The 14,654-nt window shown below is 46.0% G+C and overlaps 1 protein-coding gene across 1 annotated transcript; it reads right to left on the bottom strand.

The window, feature by feature from the left end:
• Nucleotides 1-2,557: 2,557 nt before the first annotated feature.
• Nucleotides 2,558-3,064, bottom strand: LOC130293188 (achaete-scute homolog 2-like). Its single transcript, XM_056541689.1, has one exon. The coding sequence runs from the start codon at nucleotides 3,062-3,064 to the stop codon at nucleotides 2,558-2,560; it is 507 nt and encodes a 168-aa protein (XP_056397664.1).
• Between the last annotated feature and the right edge of the window lie 11,590 nt (nucleotides 3,065-14,654).

Raw genomic sequence — 14,654 nt, forward strand, 5'->3', positions numbered from 1 at the left:
CAGATCCCAGCATGCCCTGACAGTCTGTGGCTTGGAGTTGTAGTTTTGCAACAGCTGGAGAACCATGGGTTGAGGAACACTAATGTAGAGCAATCCACCATACGTAAATTAACCAATGGCCTGTAAGCATGTTGTGTTCCTGTAGGTTACATCAGTAATCCCTAAACCAGCGGTCTTCAAACTGTGGCCCTCCAGCTGTTGCAAAACTACAACTCCCAACGGCTGTCCGGGCATGCTGGGCATTGTAGTTTAGCAACATCTGGAGGGCCACAGTTTGAAGACCACTGCCCTAAACTGTGGCTCTATAGCTGTTGCAAAACTACAACTCCCAGCATGCCCGGACAGCCACCGGCTGTCCGGGAATGCTGGGAATTGTAATTTTCCAACATCTGTAGGGCCACAGTTTGAAGACCACTGTCCTAAACAATGGCTTTCCAGCTGTTGCAAAACTACAACTCCCAGCATGCCCGGACAGCCAACGGCTGTCTGGGCATGCTGGGAATTGTAATTTTGCAACATCTGGAGGGCCACAGTTTGAAGACCACTGCCCTAAACCATGGCTTTCCAGCTGTTGCAAAACTACAACTCTCAGCATGCCCGGACAGCCAACGCCTGTCCGGGCATGCTGGGAATTATAGTTTCGCAACACCTGTAGGGCCACAGTTTGAAGACCACTGCCCTAAACTGTGGCTCTCCAGCTGTTGCAAAACTACAACTCCCAGCATGCCCGGACAGCCAACGGCTGTCCGGGCATGCTGGGAATTGTAGTTTTGGAACATCTGGAGGGCCACAGTTTGAAGACCACTGGCCTTAACTATGGCTCTCCAGCTGTTGCAAAACTACAACTCCCAGCGGGACCCCAGCTAGCTGGGAGTTGTAGTTTTGAAACAGCTGGAGAGCCATAGTTTAGGGACAGGCAACGGCTGTCCGTGCATGCTGGGAATTGTAGTTTTGCAACATCTGGAGGGCCACAGTTTGAAGACCACTGCCCTAAACTATGGCTCTCCAGCTGTTTCAAAACTACAACTCCCAGCTAGCTGGGGTGCCGCAGGTTAGGGATCACTGCTTTCCTTGCTTGTCATGTTCACAGCACAGAGACTTCTAATACAGAACAATCTACACATACATTGTATGTAGACACAGGTTTGGAGGCTTTGTGATGGCGCCATGTTGGATGGGCCCCATTCAGGTCCACAGGACTATATACACTCTAGTAGGAGATGTCATAATGCATCTTTGTCACTCATGTTTATGTACATGTCTTAAGACTGAGATGTTTTCCCATGGAAAAAAAAAAAGCACCCAAAAGAATTCAGTATGACCCCAGCTATTTGTGAACACACCCTTTAAGGTAATATATCTGACATTTTGACTATTGCAATCGCTCCCGTTGTCAGATCTTGTGGAAAAAAAATCTCCTTGCGTATAACTAACTTAAAGGGCTTCTCCGTGACTAACAAATGAGGCTTAGTGCACATACTATGGAACAATTTGGTCCTTAAAGGGGTACTCCGGTGGAAAACTTTTTTTTTTTTTTATCAACTGGTGCCAGAAAGTTAAACAGATTTGTAAATTGCTTCTATTAAAAAAATCTTAATCCTTCCACTACTTATTAGCTGCTGAATACTACAGGAACTGTCCAGAGCAGCATATGTATTCATGGGGGATTTTCTCCTACTCTGGACAGTTCTTAAAATGGACAGAGATGTCAGCAGAGAGCACTGTGTTCCAAAAAGAAAAGAACTTCCTCTGTAGTATTCGGCAGCTAATAAGTACTGGAAGGATTAAGATTTCTTAATAGAAGTAATTTACAAATCTGTTTAACTTTTTGCCACCAGTTGATTTCCAGTTGAGTTTTTCATCGGAGTACCCCTTTAAGGGACCACTGATGCAACGTATTAGAACACAACATGCTTACAGTCCAATCTTCATCTACTTATGCCATATCTGTGTTCCTCAACCAATGGCTCTCCAGCTGTTGCAAAACTACAACTTTCAGCATGCCCCGAGAGCCACAAGCATGCCGGGAGTTGTGTTTTCTGCAACAGCTGGAGAGCCACAGTTTCTAGGATCGCTTACCCAACGTATATAAAAAACACCATGCTTACAGACCATTCTTCTGCGTATGCGGAATTGTTCAAGATCAGTGGTCCCCAACCCCTTTAAGGAAATATATCTGACATTTTGACGATTGCAATCGCTCCTGTTGTCAGATCTTGTGGAAAAAAAAATATCCATGCGTATAACTAACTTAAAGGGCTTCTCCATGACTAACAAATGAGGCTTAGTGCACATACTATGGAACAATTTGGTCCTTCACTGATATAGGAGCCATTGTTTAATGGAGCATGTCCACAGGATCATATGTATTCTACATTTGTGCTGGGTTCAATAAAAAAAAACTTTATTCATAAATCCCCCTGAACATCCAACTGTTCCTCCAATACCCTAACCCTATATCTTCCCCCCAAATATTCAGGAAACCAATGCGAAGCTGGTGCTTAGTTTGGCTCTCGGTAAATGGTGTCATTACAGGTGCACCTACCTCATAGTGATGCTATCCCCAGCCATGCAGTGTCAAGAAAAAGTCTGCATCTGACACACTGCTGTCCTCTCGGGAACACTCTCCTGATGAACAGGACTCCGGTGACAAAGGCATGGACCCCGAGTCCCCCGAGCAGGTGCTGCCGCATGGTGAGAGTCCATCAGAGGTTGGTCCTCCCTGTTCCTCTACTCCTGACTGCCTATCCAGAAGAAGGCTTTGTAAGGCACGTATATACTCGACAGCGGACCGCAGGGTCTCCACTTTACTCATCTTCTTGTTGGGACCCTGAGCTTGGGGTACATGCTGCCTCAGTTTAGCAAAGCCAAGATTGACCAACTTCACCCTGTTCCTCTCCCTCTCGTTGCGTCTTTCCGAGGTGGAGGAGACGATGCTCTTGTTGGAGCAGGAACCGCTGCGTCGTTGGCACCTCAGTCTTTGCGGGGATCCTGAACGTCCGCCACTTTTGCGCATAGTCCTCGGTTGGCTCTCTGGGCTACTTTGCTCTTCCGAGGTCTCCATCGAGGGGAGGTAGAACAGGTGCTTTCAAGGAGTTTATCACAAAAGGGGATCAGACCACTGGCTGCGTCCCTCGCAATGATCTGATTTGTCGCTCCACTACCTGTGCCGAGTCGTATCCTGCAATAAGCCAGGATCTGCGGGGAGGAGGTAACACCCCTGTCAGCCGGTCATGGCATGTCTCTGCTCATTTCTCTCCTGCACTTCCTTGTGCAATACAGTGTATATCCCACTCTGAGCACAATAACACCCCCTCCCACCAATCACCTTACACCACTTTCACTAGAGATTTCTATTCATTGACTGATCCCTCCTTCCTTTAAACTTTCTCAAGAAATCCCGGGAGGGGGGGGGGGGGCAGTAAGAGAAAAAGGAACCAACTCCCCCCGCCTGTTGGAGTTGGTGATGGACAGCTGTGTTTGCAGTTGTGCACATTATAGTCTCTGCTATCAATATCTGTTGTGCGGTGGAACATCTGCTATACCGAAGATTAGATTTATATTGTGACCATAAAATAGTCATCCACATGGCTTGTGCTCAAGTCTATAAAGCATGAAGTCACCAACGGTCCGTAAGTCGTCCCCTTCTCTCAAGTCTCATCCTTTTCTTAGTTATATGTGTTTCTGGGAAAGATGGGAGACAATCTAAATGGCCATCAACAGCGCCGCTACAACTCTTCGCACCGGGGTACAGCTTTCCTCGAATCCGGAACAGCAAAGAACACTGACTAAGAAGTCTGAAGAAGATGGGCGACTATAGGAGGCTCATTGTATCAGTGGAATAACTAGTGATGAATATCGTGGGCTTTGGCTTTATGGTATTGTGGAACCTCTACAACTACGGCCAAGAGGTGGATTTCCTTTTCAATCTGTTATTCTTTTTTTTTTTAGTTTACAAATTTACAAAAATCTCAAAAACAGAAACATAATCCATATACAACTACATATTTACACTAGTATCCCCTACCCCATTACCCTCCCCCCCTTTCTACAAGCAGGCAGGGAGTCAGGGGGCCGGAACCAGCGACATTCCATCAAAAATTTTACCTAATTCCCTCCCTATATTTATACTTTTAACCATTTCCTTTCGAATCTTATTTTAAAGGGGTACTCCGCCTCTAGACATCTTTTCCCCTATTCAAAGGATAGCAGATAAGATGTCTGATCGCGGAGGTCCTGCCGCTGGGGACCCCCACAATCTCGGCTTCAGCATCCCAGACATCCAGTGCCCGGAGCGCAATTCGTTCCGTGCCAGATGACTGGTGATGCGGGGAGGAGGCTCGAGATGTCACGGTCCGCTCGTGCTGTCACGCCCCCTCCCATAGATTTGCATTGAGGGGCCGTGGCCGTGACGTCACGAGCCTCCGGCCCGCACATGACTTGCCACTCAGTGTAGGACTACAAATCCCAGCACACTAACAAGTTGTTGATTCTTATCAAAACAGAGAGCACCCAATACCTGGAATTCATGGGTAGCGACCCTGAGTCCCGAATGGCAAACCTGACAACTGATTTCTCGTATTCTGCCAATCTCAATCTGCCATTCAGTATAAACCTCTTTGGGAGATAGAATGATGGCCATATTGTCACTTAGCTTCCCAAAAAACAGATCTAAGTAGAAGTTTTAAGATTAAAGGGGTACTCCGGTGGGAATTTTTTTTTTATATCAACTGGTGCCAGAAAGTTAAACAGATTTGTAAATTACTTCTATTTAAAAATCTTAATCCTTCCAGTACTTATCAGCTGTTGTGTGTTCCAGAGAAAGTTCTTTTCTTTTTGAATTTCCTTTCTGTCTGACCACAGTGCTCTCTGCTGACACCTCTGTCCATTTTAGGAACTGTCCAGAATAGGAGCAAATCCTCATAGCAAACCTATCCTGTCCTGGGACAGTTCCCAAAATGGACAGGGGTGTCAGCAGAGAGCACTATGGTCAGACAGAAAGGAAACTCAAAAAGAAAAGAACTTCCTGTGGAACATACAGCAGCTGATAAGTACTGGAAGGGTTAAGATTTTTAAACACAAGTCAGTTACAAATCTGTTAAGCTTTCTGGCACCAGTTGATTTAAAAAAAAATAAAATAAAAAAAAAACATTTCCAGGGGAGTACCCCTTTAACAACAGGAGACCAAAAACAATGTACATAGGGTAATGCAAGTGAAATACCTGAACGCCAATTACTTATTTTGTTTCTTACTTCTCCAAGGTGATATAGCTTATAAATACAAACAGAAGGAACGGAAATAAGGAGCAGAGTAGCAGGTGCTTTAGGGTGTTCTTTCATGGACTACAAGTCCCATCATGCAATGTAGAAGTAAAGCTATAAGGAAGTCTCAGGCTTATCAGTGCTGAAAGAATAGAAACATTCTATTTTCTTCCAGTACTTATCAGCTGTTGTGTGTTCCAGAGAAAGTTCTTTTTGTCTGACCACAGTGCTCTCCACTGACACCTCTGTCCATCTTAGGAACTGTCCAGAGTAGGAGCAAATCCCCATAGCAAACCTATCCTGTGACAGGTCCTAAAATGGGCAGAGGTGTCAGCAGAGAGCACTGTGGTCAGACAGAAAGGAAACTCAAAAAGAAAAGAACTTCCTGTGGAGCATACAGCAGCTGATAAGTACTGGAAGGGTTAAGATTTTATTAAAAAAAATAGAAGGAACGGAAACAAGGAGCAGAGTAGCAGGTGCTTTAGGGTGTTCTTTCATGGACTACAAGTCCCATCATGCAATGTAGAAGTAAAGCTATAAGGAAGTCTCAGGCTTATCAGTGCTGAAAGAATAGAAAAATTCTATTTTCTTCCAGTACTTATCAGCTGTTGTGTGTTCCAGAGAACGTTCTTTTTTTTTTTTTATTTCCTTTGTGTCTGACCACAGTGCTCTCCGCTGACACCTCTGTCCATTTTAGAAACTGTCCAGAGTAGGAGCAAATCCCCATAGCAAACCTATCCTGTCCTGGGACAGTTCCTAAAATGGGCAGAGGTGTCAGCAGAGAGCACTGTGGTCAGACAGAAAGGAAACTCAAAAAGAAAAGAACTTCCTGTGGAGCATACAGCAGCTGATAAGTACTGGAAGGGTTAAGATTTTATAAAAAAAAAATAGAAGGAACGGAAACAAGGAGCAGAGTAGCAGGTGCTTTAGGGTGTTCTTTCATGGACTACAAGTCCCATCATGCAATGTAGAAGTAAAGCTATAAGGAAGTCTCTGGCTTATCAGTGCTGAAAGAACAGAAAAATTCTATTTTAGACATTTGAATGGGATATTATAGGTTAACTGGTTAATCTAAAGAAGCCTGATAATAGCAGACTACATGCTGGAAACTAGTAGGAGCACCCCCTGAGTATGAATTGAGTAGGAGGGTCTCCCCTGGGGCTTCTCACATTACCTGGTAAATAATGCCCTCCGGCCCTTAAAGGGACAGATTACAATTATATGACTGAGAATCATTTCATGCAGAATGAACATTTGTGGCTATTGTAGGATTCCTATGTACCTGATAAGTTGTCAATTGTTTCTTGCCATAAAAAAAGAAATAAAGGGGAGGGAAAGTAGGCCTCCTACCTAAGATAGCCTAAAGCAGTGGTCTTCAACCTGCGGACCTCCAGATGTTGCAAAACTACAACTTCCAGCATGCCCGGACAGCCGTTGGCTGTCCGGGCATGCTGGGAGTTGTAGTTTTGCAACATCTGGAGGTCCGCAGGTTGAAGATCACTGGCCTAAAGGTCCCTCTACCTCATAAGGCTGCGTTCACACGGCCATCTAGACCCGTCCCGTTCTCCTGTCAAAAAAAAAACGGACTTTAAAAAAATAAAAATAAAATAACGGACAATAATGGATGGAAACGGATGTTAATAAACCCCCCCCCCCCCCCCAAAAAAAAATTTTTTTTTTGTTCTGAGCATGCTCAGAAGAAAAAACGGATCAAAAAATGGATTGAAAAAAACGGATGCAAACGGATGACATTAAAGGCTCATCCGTTTTCCATAGACTTCAATGTTAAATTTACTGTATCCGTTTTTTCTTCCGTTTTTTTTTGACGGAAGAAAAAAAAAACGGAAATGAGCGCAGACGGGTGCAAACGGATGTAAACGGATTGTATAAAAAAAAAATAATCACACTGACATGAATGGGATTTTTTTTTTAAAACAGTTTTTAATCCGTTTACAGCCTGTAAGAACGGAACCGAAATGGGGATAAAAAAAAAATGGGGACAAGACGGCCGTGTGAACGCACCCTAAGAAGATCATGGTAATATGAACGGTACATTAAGAGGCAATCATGTTACAGATTTTTGGCATGGGGCCCAGAAATTTCAAGTTACATGGTAAGGGTGTGTTCACGATGCGTTAAAGGGGTATTCCAGGCAAACACTTTTTTTTTTATATATCAACTGGCTCCGGAAAGTTAAACAGATTTGTAAATTACTTCTATTAAAAAATCTTAATCCTTCCAATAGTTATTAGCTTCTGAAGTTTTCTGTCTAACTGTTCAATGATGATGTCACGTCCCGGGAGCTGTGCATGATGGGAGAATATCCCCATAGGAACTGCACAGCTCCCGGTACGTGAGTCATCAGAAAGCAGTTAGACAGAAAACAGCAACTCAACTTCAGAAGCTAATAACTATTGGAAGGATTAAGATTTTTTAATAGAAGTAATTTACAAATCTGTTTAACTTTCCGGAGCCAGTTGATATATAAAAAAAAGTTTTTGCCTGGAATACCCCTTTAAGCAGTGTACAGCCAAGTCCGTTTGAATGGCGCGTATACTGTATATATACCCAATGGAGGCAAATAGTTTGTCATTTCTACTTTGAGATGTATGCGGCAGGGTCTGCTGGATGGAAAAAGCACAGACCTCAGTGCTATTGTTACCATTCGGCAGGCTGGATGTGGATCCTCTGTGTCAGCGAGGGATTGGCGTGGACCGTGTCGGTGGACCGGTTCTAGGTTGCTACTGGTTTTCACCAGAGCCCGCCGCAAAGCGGGATGGTCTTGCTGCGGCGGTAGCAACCAGGTCGTATCCACCGGCAACGGCTCAACCTCGCTGACTGCTGAGAAGGCGTGGGACAGAAGGACTAGGCAGAAGCAAGGTCAGACGTAGCAGAAGGTCAGGGCAGGCGGCAAGGTTCGTAGTCATTAGTAATAGCAGAAGGTCTGTAACACAGGCTATGGACAACACTAAACGCTTTCTCTGGCACAAGGAAACAAGATCCGGCAAGGAAGGGGAGGGGAAGTGAGGTTATATAGACAGGTGCACAGGTGGAAGATAATCAGACAGATTGGGCCAGGCACCAATCATTGGTGCACTGGCCCTTTAAATCTTAGAGAGCTGGCGCGCGCGCGCCCTAGAGAGCGGAGCCGCGCGCGCCAGAACGTGACAGCCGGGGACCGGGACGGGTAAGTGGCTTGGGATGCGATTCGCGAGCGGGCGCGTCCCGCTAAGCGAATCTCATCCCCATCGTGAATGTCAGTGCAGCGCTCCCGGTCAGCGGGTCTGAACGGGGCGCTGCAGAGAGGAGAACGCCGCGAGCGCTCCGGGGAGGAGCAGAGACCCGGAGCGCTCGGCGTAACAGCTATTTAATTAGCTAGATCCAATAAAAATATGTACAGTGGTCCCTCAACATACGATGGTAATCCGTTCCAAATGAACCATCGTTTGTTGAAACCATCGTATGTTGAGGGATCCGTGCAATGTAAAGTATAGGACAGTGGTCTACAACCGGTGGACCTCCAGATGTTGCAAAACTACAACACCCAGCATGCCCGGACAGCCAACAGCTGTCCGGGCATGCTGGGAGTTGTAGTTTTGCAACATCTAGATGTCCGCAGGTTGAAGACCACTGGTATTGGAGGTTATACTCACCTGTCCCCGCCGCTCCGGATGTCGCCTTTCATCGCTGTTGCCGCGTCCCCGGGGTGTCCCCGACGCTCCGGCAAGGCCTCTGCTTCCCCGGCATCCTCACTCTCCGTCGCCGCCATCACGGCGCTACACACGCCGCTCCTATTGGATGACGGGACGGCGTGCGCAGTGACGTGATGATGACGATGGAGAGCGCCGACGATGCAGGGGGGATCCCCAAGAGGACGCACCGGAGCCCCGAGGACAGGTAAGTGATCGTCAGCGAACCACACGGGGCACCGTAAACGGCTATCCGGTGGCAGCTGAAGCAGTCTGCGCTGCCGGATAGCCGTTTATGTGATGGCCCCGAAATACAAAAGCATCGTATGTTGATGCTGTCTCTGAGGGGCCATTGTATGGGGAAATGATCGTATATCGGGGCCATCGTAGGTCGGGGGGTCACTGTATATTGCACAGTATATGCCTTTTTACTATGTGGCCTAAGTGGCATCCATCATAAGTATATGTCTGGGTCTCCTCCGATGTGAGGATCCAAAGGGATCTAATGCTGATGGTATAGAATTGGCCATGGGACGAGAAGAATGAGAACTTCATTGCGTCTAGATAACCGGCCCGCCTATCTGCTGGTAAATTGCCAGAGCACTGATTAAACCAATACGATAAACACTACAGAATTCAAAAGAAATTCTTAAGAAAAGTTTTCCCATCTGTGAAAGTCACCGCTGTTTAGTTTAGGGGATTTGTCGGATGCATTGATATTTCCAACACAGTGGATACTATGATAGCCAACGAATAGTCCGCCATATTTCCAAACTGGTGGTCCCTAAGTTATCATGTGTTGTGTGTAAACAATATGGGGGGAGTTTATCATTGGTTTTACCTTGGTTTTGTAGTGTAGATTTGTCTCACAGATTGTCTCAGACGCTGTTTTGAGACTATTGATTGCGACTTTTGCTTTAGAAGGTTTTTCAAAAGGAACATACCAAGTCATGCAGTGGTCAGGAATTCATCATATGCGACTTTTCAGTTTGTCGCATCTTTTGTCGCAACTTGTCTAAGCGCATATGGCAGGGGAGAGCTAAAACCTCGCGCTCCCGTATGTAATTCATTTCAATGAGCCGGCCGGAGGGAAACGTTCGGCTCGGTCGGCTCATTTTTGCGCCGTATGCGCTTTTACAACCGGACCTAAAACTGTGGTTGACCACAGTTTTAGGTCCGGGGAAAAAGCGCATACGGCGCAAAAAGGAGCCGACCGGACAGAGCTTTTCACTCCGGCCGGCTCATTGAAATGAGTTACATACGGGAGCGCATACGAAGGCATACGGGAGCGCGAGGTTTTAACTCCCCCCTGCCGTATACTGTCCCGTATAGGAGAAAACGTAGTGTGAACCCAGCCCTGACTTATGCGCAAATCTACACCAGCCCTGACTTGGCTTACTGAACTGGCTGTGGACAGCATTTTTAAAAAGTCGCACATTTTGTCGCACAGAATAAAAAGTCGCACAAAAAGCCACAAAGGAATCACCATACAAAGTGGATTACGGAAGTAAGAAATGTGATCAGCACCGGATTTGTCACTTGCCCGGCCCCATGTAATAAATCTGGTGCAGGGACACAGTTTCCACCACATGAAATAATGGGTAAAAAGACGTTCACCTCCACCACTCTTGATGAATTCCTCCCTATATCCTTCCAAGATGGTAAACTCGGGCGCTATTCACTGAACAGGACCCTTTGGTTTATGTTTTTGTCAATAAAAGGATGGAAATGATGGGATCCGGGGCAGAAACACCGAACCAAACCTAAATGGGGGGGGGGGGGGGGGGGTCATCATTGGAACTTTTCCCATTAAAGGGGTACTCCGGGGAAAAGTTTTTTTTTTTTTTATGAACTGGTGCCAGAAAGTTAAACAGATTTGTCGATTACTTCTATTAAAAAATCTTTATCCTTACAGTACTTATTAGCAGCTGTATGCTACAGAGGAAATTCTTTGCTTCTTGAATTTCCTTTTTGTCTTGCCCACAGTGCTCTCTGCTGACACCTGATGCCCGTGTCAGAAACTGTCCAGGGCAGCAGAGATTTGCTATGAGGATTTTCTGCTGCTCTGGACAGTTCCTGATACGGGCATCAGGTGTCAGCAGAGAGCACTGCGGACAAGATAAAAAAGAAATTTAAAAAGAAAAGAATTTCCTCTGTAGCATACAGCTGCTACAAAGTACTGGAAGGGTAAAGATTTTTTAATAGAAGTAATTTACAAATCTGTTTAACTTTCTGGCACCAGTTGATAAAAAAAAATGTTTTCCACTGGAGTACCCCTTTAAGTCAGAACCTGATAATATAGGCTTACATTATCCTATGGTCCTACAAATCAGGAGTTTGGGGCTCTGTGGCACCCACTAACAGAGTTATTATTTATTTTCTCTCTGGTATTAAAGGGGTATTTCGGGCAAAAACATCTTATCCCCTATCGAAAGGGTAGGGGATAAGATGTCTGATCGCGGGGGCTCCGCTGCTGGGACCCCCGTGATCTCCCTGCAGCAGCCCACATTCTATGCGTAGCTGCGTCTGAAGTTTTGGAAACCTCTGGGCTTCCGAGACGGGTACGTGACGTCACGCTCCCTCTATTCATGTCTATGGGAAGGGGCGTTACGTTACGCCCCCTCCCATAGAAATTAATGGAGGGGGCGTGACGTGACGTCACGTCCCCGTTTCAGAAGCCCGGAGGTCTCCGAAACTTCAGACGCAGTTACGCATAGAACGTGGGCTGCTGCAAGGAGATCGCGGGGGGTCCCAGCAGCGGAGCCCCCGCGATCAGACATCTTATCCCCTACCCTTTCGATAGGGGATAAGATTTTTTTGCCCGGAATACCCCTTTAAGCTGGTTCTACTGATGAATCAACCTCCGCCGGAACATATATTTTTCATCTTTGGTTTGTTGATATCATGGAACATGCAGTATGTTTGGGAACAGGGTCCGACTGGTAGGACAATGAATGAACAATGAAAAGGCCCCTAGTTGTTATAAAACAATATAATAAAACACAAGTGTACTGTACAATATAAGGCAAAGCATGGGTGACTAAAAGATGGATTCCAACACAAAACCTCCACAGCACTGACCAGACCATCAATCTACATGTCATCCTCTCCCTGACACTGCTATACGTAATGTATAAAGGCATACTGCTTGAAAGCCCATGGAAAGGCAAGACCACCATGCTGTGAGGAGACACAAGAGCTAACAATAAGAATTCGGGTGACAGGACAGCAGGATACATCCTGTGTGGAGCTAATATGACAATAAGGCCCTCCATGACCACTTAGGGGTCTCCCATGAGAAACCTCTAAATTTCACATCCATAAATTCCTCTCTTACCCAACATCCAATGTACAGTATATGATCAAGAAGCGAAGCTTTAAGGGTCTACCTTAAAAATATGTACAGAGAGGTGGTATATTCTTTACATCACACAAATGTCTACTGTTCAGAGTGGTCTCCAGTGTATTGTATTGGCCACCAGGACAAACCTACTTAAAGGGGGACCCCGCTGCTCGGCGTTTGGAACAAACAGTTCCAAACGCTACAGCGAAAAATCTTCAAAGAAGAGAAATGAGATGCACTCACCCAAGCCTGTATCTTTCGGCAATCTTTATTTCGTTTTCATAAAAGTAGCACAGCAGGTAGACGCAGAGGAGCAGCCTCGTAGCGACAGAACTGTTACCTGCGCTCTAAGCGCACTTCCTCGGGCTGCCGATCTCAACATTGGATTGCAGTGCCGGACCCCCTGTGTGTCTCTCTCTTGTTGCGGAGTTCCCAACGCTGGAGCCGGTGTCGGGAGCTGGTGACGTTATAGACCCGCCCCCTTATGATGTCACGCCCCCTCCCATAGACTTGCATTGAGGGGGCTGGGCGTGACGTCATGAGGGGAAAGGCTATGATGTCACGAGCTCCCGGCGCCTCATGATGTCACACCCTGCCCCCTCAATGCAAGTCTATGGGAGGGGGCGTGACAGCTGTCACGCCCCCTCCCATAGACTTGCATTGAGGGGGCGGGGCGTGACATCACGAGGGGGCGGGGCTATGACATCACAAGCTCCCGGCGCCGGCTCCAGCGTTCCGAACTGTTTGTTCAAAACGCTGAGCAGCGGAGTACCCCTTTAAGGGAATGTTGATGGGAATGTTAGAAGGATCAGGAATAATGGGAATGTTAGAAGACTCACGAGTACTGTCGAACTGTTTGTGTGATGTCACCCAAGGTAGACTATTTAAACAAGAAGGGGACTACCGAGCCTTGCTAAGTCTTTTCCCATAGTTTGACGGAACCTGGAGCTTTAGATGGATATAGGCTTTACTTCCGGCGTGTGACCCGACGTCCTTTCATTTTTAACCTCCCATGCTTCTGACCTCATCATTTAAGACAAATTCCACTTGGTCAAACGCTACTAGGCCAACAGCTATCTCCGTAGATTTTTCCATGCACATAAATACTCGTATTGGTTGAGCTTTACGTGTTCATAATTTCTAAGGGCTGGGGGGGGGGGGGAGCTGCTGCCAGGGTCCTCTCCCAAAAACAAAAAGTATGACAGAGCCAAAATTCAGCATACTCGATCCTTTCTTCCCCCAATGTCTGCTGAAATTGTCTCGTTTGGCTAATGCATGTATAATGTGCGTTGGGATTTTAGTTTTGCCTCTTCTTTGTGGATACCTGTTGTAATTGACATCCTTGTTTAGCCAGACCCAGAGGTGTAACTCCAAGCCTTTGGGCCTGAAAAAAATCTGTAATTAGGCCCCCAGTTTCTACCATGATGTACCATTTATATTATTGGTGTTTTATTATGCGACAGAAAAACTTTTGGGCTTCCTTAGAGCACCCTACCTCTGCACTCTTTAAAACTATGCAACTGGCCAGACCCAACTTTGTGGACGCGTAAAAAGGTTCCTATTGCATAACTTCTGTTCTTATACATTGTCTCTGCCAAAGGCTTCCACTAAATCCATTTCCGATTCTCCCCCCCCCCCCCCATAAAGTTCTCCCAGCACTTCCCAATACAGTTTAAAGAGTACCTGTCACCAAACTAAACTTTTAATATATTGTTCCTTATGTAATTATAAGACACCTTACTATTTACTTGTTAAAATTCTCAACCATTATATGTTTTTATTGTGATTGAAAAAATGGCCACTAGGTGGCTCTGTTCTGTTTCCCTGTCACAAGTCAAACAGTTAGTTTGGTCTCCTCCCGGCCTGGCAGGAGACCAAACTCAGGAAGTGTGTGCGGGGCATGGCGAGGCACAGCTCTCACAGGCTTCAGTGACGTTGTGCCTGCTGGGGAACGCCCACTCTCTCCTACCGGGAGCTCACAAAATTTGAGCAAGAGGAAAGGTATGATATAGAGATTTTTAAATTTTTGAAAAAAAATTTAAGGGCAGGAGGGGTGTAAGGAGTAGTTAGAGAACATAATCTGTGTTAGTTTAGAAAATATGGTTTGATGACAGGTACTCTTTAAGGCTCAGATTTATTGTGGATTTTCCCCATTGTCCTGTGGTCAAAATATGCTATAAATGTATACATTTTGGGGATTTTGCTGCCAATATAATCAATATAATATGGCTGCCTGGGCATGATTGGAGTTGCAGGTGTGCAACCTGGAGGCACCGTGGTTGGGAAAAACTCCCTTAGGCCAGAGTTACAAATACCCGGCGTCCGGCTCTGTCAAAACTCGCCACAACTGATGCCAGAAG

Source organism: Hyla sarda, chromosome 10 (genome assembly GCF_029499605.1).
Source record: "Hyla sarda isolate aHylSar1 chromosome 10, aHylSar1.hap1, whole genome shotgun sequence".
Taxonomy (NCBI): domain Eukaryota; kingdom Metazoa; phylum Chordata; class Amphibia; order Anura; family Hylidae; genus Hyla; species Hyla sarda.